Source organism: Anneissia japonica, unplaced genomic scaffold (assembly GCF_011630105.1).
Source record: "Anneissia japonica isolate Jap-2015-1 unplaced genomic scaffold, ASM1163010v1 scaffold3940_len624931_cov186, whole genome shotgun sequence".
NCBI classification, from domain to species: Eukaryota; Metazoa; Echinodermata; class Crinoidea; order Comatulida; family Comatulidae; genus Anneissia; species Anneissia japonica.
This window is the reverse complement of record NW_022713530.1, coordinates 602,921-611,448: the sequence shown is the minus strand read 5'-3', so window position 1 is coordinate 611,448 and position 8,528 is coordinate 602,921. Positions and strand designations below refer to the sequence as shown.

At 33.0% G+C, this 8,528-nt stretch overlaps 1 protein-coding gene across 1 annotated transcript in view; it reads right to left on the bottom strand.

Moving 5' to 3' along the window:
* Positions 1-357: 357 nt before the first annotated feature.
* The window catches only part of LOC117108470 (nuclear pore complex protein Nup133-like), a 27,021-nt gene continuing 18,850 nt past the window's right edge, over positions 358-8,528 (bottom strand). Inside the window, exons 28-34 of the mRNA XM_033250484.1 lie at positions 8,300-8,359; positions 7,634-7,700; positions 6,845-6,906; positions 6,609-6,665; positions 3,639-3,781; positions 3,196-3,281; positions 358-2,394 (exon numbers count right to left, since the gene is read on the bottom strand). Of these exons, the coding sequence (XP_033106375.1) occupies positions 2,258-2,394; positions 3,196-3,281; positions 3,639-3,781; positions 6,609-6,665; positions 6,845-6,906; positions 7,634-7,700; positions 8,300-8,359 (612 nt within the window). The 3' untranslated portion in view covers positions 358-2,257. The remainder of the gene's footprint in view (positions 2,395-3,195; positions 3,282-3,638; positions 3,782-6,608; positions 6,666-6,844; positions 6,907-7,633; positions 7,701-8,299; positions 8,360-8,528) is intronic.

Sequence of the window (8,528 nt, the reverse complement as noted above, 5' to 3'; positions counted from 1 at the left end):
CATAGTTCAACTAAACGTTTCTGTATTTCAGTTTTATGGAAAAAAAAAGTCTGGCAGGATTCAAACCTGCAACCTCTCACTATCGAGGCAAGTATTATTCCCATCATACAACAGGGACCTACAGGACATAAGCAAAGATATAACCCCCAGGCACTTTCTCTCATACAACTGACTGAAACGCTCACACACATAGTGGAACTCTAAGCTAGAAAATCTTGTAGTTTGCAGCAGAAAATCATTATAAATGATGTCCAAATCAAATGTGCTGCATAGCAAAGTAAACAACATAGGAACATGTTTTAATAATTGTATTAAGCATATCTCATCAACGGAAAGTTCCTTTATTTCAGTTGTATGAAAAGCGTCTCTGGCTGGATTCGAACTTGCTACTGCTCGCTCAAAGCAAGTATCATACCCCATTAGACCAAAACGGATACAAACATATGGATACAAATATGTTCATCTTGTTAAGCAATCTGACTCCCAATTAAAAACAGATGCTGTCCGGGTCTGCACTGGAGTCACAGCACAATAAGCAGGAACAATACTTCTCGGTCAACCGTTTGTAATTCTGTACATACTATATTTAGATGTACACCAACTAATTCCTCCATGATGTACACTATGGTATATTGAATTTCTGTGTGTTCTACCTGGAGGTAAGTTATGAATAAATTACAACTGATATTAAGGGTCCATGCACAAGAATATAAGAAAGGTATATTTAACTATCTTGGATTTTTTTTTCATTCAAATTATTAATTGTAACTTAATAGAAATAAATTTCAATTGTTTAGCTTATGACAGAGAATACGTTATTAACAAGAACAGTATCAAGTAATAAGAATAAATATACACACTTAAAACCAGAGAAGACTGGCAAGTTAATAATTCATATTTAAAAAAAAAACGTTAAGAACTCAGAGTAGGAGTAAAGTAAGAAAAAGTTGCCAATTATTTTTTTCTCTTTTTTTTCACATTAGCTATATAGCCTTTTCACTTAATAGTGTCATTGAGGGACAGATTCACTGGTAAATAATAATTTTTAGGATGAGAGGTATCTACAAACTAGAGCAGTCACTCTACGGAGTGCATAACTGTGCCCTGTACCTGAATACCTAACAATACACAGACTGTGTATTATGGGCCATTCCATTATTATCTTTTATGTTTAGGGTAAACAATGAAATTTATGTGACTTTGGCCTTGTCCTTCAACCTTTTCTTTACAAAAATTAACAATCTCCTTTTTCAAATATTATGCACCAGTCCACTATATTTTATGATGATCCATTCATTAGCTTTTGCGTAATCTTGCTAACAGACATAAAAGCAGTAATTATTACATAATTAACCTTCTTTGGCGGAGGTAATTAAATGATTGCAACGACTACAATAATAAACAAGTTTTTTTTTTCACACAATTTAATGCTATTTCATTTGAGATTGATCTAGAAATCTGCAATGTCAAAAATAATTGTTGAGAAATTCACAGGTGTCCAAGCATTTCAAATAGGGTCCTATACTTCATGACGAAAAAGTTTATTATAAAAACAATGATGTGTCCTTCCATGCAAAAACCAGCACCAGTAACCAATCGACTTATTATTGCCAACGTTATGAGTAAAAGTATTACAGCTTCTCTGTACAAAAGTATACAATACTGGCACATTCTTATGCTAATTACAGAGTTTAACAACTAGAGATAGTAAGCTGGTTTTGGGATGGTAACCTCATATATTATGCAGTGAACACATTATGTGACACATTATGCAATGAACTTTTACATTAAATAAATGCCAATAGAAGAGTTAATTTTACTCTCTGATGCAAAATTTCAAGGATTCTTTTTCATATTCAACAATATTCCTTAAATCTCAATTCCTGTGATTGTTCCATGATGTATCACATAGACTTATTAATTAAACGTGGAACAATTCCCTTCTCCCCACATCCAGAAAAGGGTCTAGGCTCTACCATTGCCATAGAATCCAAGCAAAATCTATTCATGTGATTTTTCCATGATGTGTCACATTATTAATTAATCATGGCACACTTCCCTTCTCCCCCATCCCCAGCAGGCTCTAGGCTCTACCATTGCTCCAGATCCCAAGGAAAATCTATTCCTATGATTGCTCCGTGATGCATCTATTAATCTGCAATGAGTCGTTCAAAGACTTGGTGACTACAGTGCGTCACTAAAGGACTTGGGTCACTGCAGTGAGTTGGTATAGGATTTGGTCGCCTCAGCGAGTAGTTCACAGACATGGTCGCTGCAGATGTTCGAAAGCCGCTTTGATTAAGAAGTTGAACTGTCTATCATCATGCAACCTATCAAGTTGTTGGCACGACAACAGTGTATTTACATCTGGAAGCAATTCTCCATCTGTCATTCCTTTAAAAGAGCATCAAATACATTAATTATAATTAACTATAATCAATGTTATTAAATAATTATTATTATTATTAATATTAGTTATAATAATTATAATTTTACATACATTATCATTAGTATATTTACTATTCAATACCTATATTTATAACATTACTACCTATATATCAATACTAATAATTATTATATTATTAATTAACATTGATTATAGCCTGGTTCTCACGAGAGCCCTAGTATCCGGATCGGGAGTTAACCGTTAGCCCTAACTGTTAGCACCTGCCTGAGAACGCCCGATTGGTTAGCGTTAACCGTTAGTGGTATCCGGATACCGCTAACAGTTAGCAAGCGCTATCGGTTAGCAAGTGAGCGTGTTTCTATCATCAACCAATCACACGTATGCGTTTACAATTTCCAGTTTCTTATTGGCCAGTGATTCGATCATCATATTTTTGGTATCCGGATTTTCTCGGATGGACGCACAGCAGCTAATGGTTAGCAGGATCCGGATCCTGCTAACCGTTAGCAGCTGTGTGAGAACATAGCCCATAATTATTACAAATATACATCTAAAATAAAGATTTAAATCTCCTTATAACATTTGAAACATATTACCTTTATATCACTTTATCATATGAAAATGTTGTACTGACCAAGTCAAGCCAGATTGATATCATATTTTTAAAAGCTAGAGTTGGAAAATCAACATTTTGATCCATCGACCTTCCTTTTTAGTGACAATGTAGTTGGGCAAAACAATAAATATAATTTTCAAAACTATATAATTGCAATGGTTCTTATATTTACCTTCTGCAAGGGCCATTTCAAGTGTTTTGAAAAACACAGTTTGCTTGCACTTTGAGATGGGATCAATGCCCTCCACTCCTGACCATCTGGAGAAAATAACAGACATCTTATATAATAATAATAGATGGATATATATACTGTATAGCGCAAATGAATGAGGATAAGAAGACAACAAAAAAATGGATACATAAATAAAACAAGAAAAAAACACATTAATAGAGGGAATGACACCCATTGATAAAGCAGCTTGCCCAAGGACACAGGCAATATGTACAGTGAATCAAAGGCAGGTCGCAAGTTGGAAGAAGCTACATCTGGAAGATCTGTTTAAACACTTCTTTTTTTTTTTTTTTTTGCTGAATTGCAAGTCTTTGGACAGCTGCAATAACCAAATAATCCTATTAGAATAAAGGATTAATGAAATAAAACAGAGTCTGACTTACTGGTCCTTAAGTATTGCTGAGCACCAGATGTTAAGTTTGAGTGTATGGTAGGTGGGGTCATCTTGCGAGACAAACTGCAGTAGGTCCAGAGCCTTCTTAAAGTCATACTCATTTGCATCGCAGTTAGCATCACTGATGTAAAGCTATTAAATTTGAAAGTACAATAACTGATAATATATTTTCAACATATTTATTTTGCCTTCGATTTACGCGATGACGTGACACTACAACAGACTCATGCATTCTTTGCACAACGTAGATTTGGCTAAATTTCGTCCTAGAATCCACACGATCACGAAAACGTTTTTGCATGCACAGATGACTTTATGTTCCATGTCTTATCGTTGTTATGCAATCGAATGCTCTCTACTGTTCAATCTGGAGTTCTTGGGAGACCAGTACTTTTGTATTAAAAGAATATTTCCAGAATAAGGAAAGATTGGAATTGAATTAAATAAAATCAATTCTAAATATTTTATCCAGATGGCAACTTGTAGTGATAAATTTAAATGGATTGGACATGAATGATAACCCACGGAAGTCCGAAACCTTATTTCCAGTCGGGTTCTCCTGATGGTGATTGGACAGTACATCGAGAGACAATCCCTACTCTAGCTGAAACACAGAGACCAGAAGATGGAATAGAACTGAACTCTAAAGCCAATGTATGGTGACTAATTAGAGAGTAAATTTAGAAATCTGAATCATCAGCTGTTTTACATGGATAATATTCAGATAATTTACCAAAAGTTACCAACAGAGAAATATAGTAGGAGTGGGCCTAATTCTACTGACGAGAAAGAACCGTTCTTTTAAGAACTGTTCTTTGTGGCAGTAGAAACAAGGCTTACAAAAAGAAAATTTTTTTTTTTGGCTTCCCAAAGTTCTTTGGCATGGAATCAATACCGTTTCGGAAACGCCAAAGAACCATTCTTCGAACAAAAGAACCCTTCTTTGTGGGGTAGTTTTTAGCTCCAACATAAATAGCAGCCTAATTTGACCTACGGTCAAATTAGCCAATAGGCTAGGCCTATGTTTAGTACCACTAGAATTGTTGAAATGGACGTAATTGATAGTTCATTTTTATCAGATACTTCTCATATCAATAATATAGGTCTCCTACACGCTTTTACCTTTGGACATTTTCTTAAGTTCGTAGTTTCCACCAGTCCATTCAGTGATACAGTAGTAGGCCTATCACTGACAGTACCAACGATATTATAATTTATTATTAAGAGGAATCAGTAAAATAAATATTAAGCTTCTGTTAACAAGACAATGAAATATTCTCATTTGTTAAGTACTGTGAGAACAAAAGTTTAACCACGGTTTAATTTGAATATCAACATATGGTATTCAGATGATAGGATGAATCATCATTGTTTGTATCTTGATAGTTGTGCGAAAATATAGTTGCCTTGTTAAAACTTAATTATTATAAAGGTCATGTATAATGTAGAATATCAGACGGTAACAGTTTCATGTGGAGTCAAAATACAGTTGCAACGCGGTTCTTATTTTGCTAATCTGGTAATCAACCAATGAAAAGAGAACCGTTTCTTTCTCGATATTCAGTAGAAACTCGCCTAGTGTGCCACACCTCACTAGCTGTGGTAAGAACATTATCAAATTCATGCAACTGTCTTTGAATGATGATTGTTTCATGGATAATTATGTTGCCACATTCTTAGTCAACAAGTAAACATATCATAATCTTCTGTTGATTGCATTACTTGGAAATGCTATAAAGTACAATTTCAATATTGAAAGTAACAGCAATGAAACAACCATAATTTCATTGAAAGCAAACAATCTTCATACACTCCAGTTGTCCATTGTTATCCTCTAAAGTCTACAAAGACACATGATTAGTGTTGGTGCTTTGCACTTCTCTACAATCGATTTATTTATTTTGACATTCTTATAAGGCGTCTTATAAGGCGCTCTACAACAGAGCACCTTACAAATCTTAGTTTGCCAAAAGAAAAAGAAAAACAAACAAGTGAAGGCCTAATAACAAACAATTCTCCGCTACAATTTCAATATTGAAAGAAACAGCAATGAAACAACTATTGAAAGCAAACAATCTTCATGATGAAATTGTATGTATGTACAGTAAGCTAAACAGATAATAAAAATATACTAGTGTTGTCCATTGTTATCATCTTTAAAGACATGTAATTAGTGGTGCAATGCACTTCAAATGTAGGTTACACTAGCCTAGGGCCTGAAGGGATATAATACACTATGTATGATCTCGCAACATTACTACTTGAAACACATTTTTGAATCCTTCAAGAAAACGCTATGAGACTTGAGTTTCCAGAGCTTAAAAAAGCATTAAAAAGAATTGAAGGAAAAGTTTTTTAAATGTACTTCACGATTTGTACAATTTTAAAATTCAAACGGCTCCTATTTTTGTATATTTTCATAATTTGTTTTATCTAGAATTGCCAAATAGACACGGTAAAGACAGTATAGTGTGCGAGTACAAAACTTGTACAGATATTAAAACAATGAATTTACATTTGTATTACTGTGTTCTGTTGTTGATGGATGAATATCGGGCGTCGATAAAAGCCTTTCAAAAGTGATCCAGGGATGTAGTCCCCCGAAAATATGAAAATGTAGGGGTATAAAGTCTAATTTAATCGATTTTAGAGTCTATTAATATGTACAAAATACATATAATCTTTTTGAAAATTTCTTTCTCCCCGACGAATTGTGGTTTTCCTTCCCTCAAACCCCCGTAGCGCCGCCACTGGTCCGGTCCAAGACCCACCAAATTTTATTTAAAAAAAACAATATTTGACATGCCTAAATATGGTCAAGATGACATCACATCACGACTGTATATTTACGTAGATTAACACAAAGCAAAGAAGGCTGCCATGCTTTTGTCCATCCATAGTTACCAATGGATATAGACACAAAGATAAACTAAAACAAAATTATAAAAGACAAAGCTACCTGAATAAGATTGGCTGGCTCCATGGGTGGCATTTCATTTAGTTCCATATTCAGCTCCTGGTCAAAACAATAAAACTAGATGTTAAGAAACATCTCCTCGACTCCCTATAGGTAATTTTCATTAATCTTATAACTGTTACCTACTTTTGTTATAAATAACGTTAATTAAATTTTAAAGTCATATATATTTGGCAGTAATAATCAAGTGTATTTCTTTTCCGATTTTCAAATCTGACCTGCAAGATAGGTTGAGGTAATGTTTCCTGGTGAAGTATAATATCCAACTGTGTATTCAAATCTAAATATAAAGAACACAAATATTAAATATAAACAAAACATATTCAATTCAATTTTCAATTTAATTTGAGGTATTTATTGCACATTCATAAAAAAATAATCAAACGGCGCTGAAAAAAATGAAAACGTTATATTTACAAGAAATTTTTTAATTGCTAATTATTAATTAAATTTACAAAAAAAATTCATAATTGCTAATAATTAAACAAACAAAACATATTAAGCCATCTCATAGATTCACTTCTGCACATGTATGTCAAAGGTCAAAGCATGCATACAGTAATCCAGCCTACCTATTTAATTATTACAGTATTATCTAATGTGATTTTTTTTTCTAGAATTATAAAGAGAATGATTATAATGAACATGCACTACAAAATTTACTATGTGACTTGTCATATTAAACCGATAATTGCTTATATTTCTTGAACTTCAACACTGGCATGCAGTGTTGAACACTTACCAAATTGGTAAGTGTTTGGACTTAGTATGTGTTTACAATGCTTAGTTAATTCTTTAGTGTTTTTTGTAACATAGATTTTACAAGTTAAAACAAAAGTAAACCCCACAATGGATTTATATACCATGAATACAGATTTCCATCTAATTAAAGACCACTCCAAATTACATACCACCTCTAATAAAAGACAACTTTTCTGTGGTCTTCATTATTTTAATTAGAGAAGAAAGCTGCTTGGAGGGAAACCTTTACTATATTTTTGACCTACCATCAATGTTCTTCTGTACTGGATTCTCACTTGCTAACATTGACAACTTACTCAAGCTAAGCAGAGTCTAAAGTTGGCAAAAAACATAAACGAAATTGCTGTTTATCACAAAAAGAATATTTATGTAGCACATCACTATTAATACTAACAACAACCATATTAATATTGATGAATGATGTTTTGCCCTACCTGACTTTTTTTTTCACACATATTTGGAAATGTACTGAGTATTCAGTATGATAACCCAACAGGTAAGGCATAACATCACTCCCATGATATTTTCTTAATGCAAGCACACATCAAAACAATATTAATATCAATAATAACAATGATGACAATAATAATACAAATTTTAATACTATTAACTATAGTAATACAATAATATGTAGAATATTCCTAATACAGGCTTTGAAGCATGTAGACTTATACTTGTATTGCTAATCATTTAACATTTGCAGTAAATGTAAAAGCTTCATATATTGATATGAAATACATGAGAGTGGTCACTTGAGTGCTCCAAAAGTAGTCATATGAGAGGTGAGCATTAAACCTGCTATCCCTGCAACTTTGCAAGTAATCTTACACCAGAAATTCAGTAGTGACCAATACATTCCAAATCTGAATGTTCATTTTATACTAGGTACACAAACTCCTTATACCAATTACCTTTTTCTTTGAAAGAGAGTTGACCTCTTCTTGACCTATCCTCCACAGAGTTTCATGTGCCTATTAAAACATAATTTTAATGTTATAATAATTATGATAATATGAATTTATACTGCAACTGCTTACACACATATTATATATGTATATTCATATACGTATATTATGCAAATACTGTATAGTCAAGTTCTGAAGTATTCTATTATTTTTTTATAGGGTCTAAAATAACTTG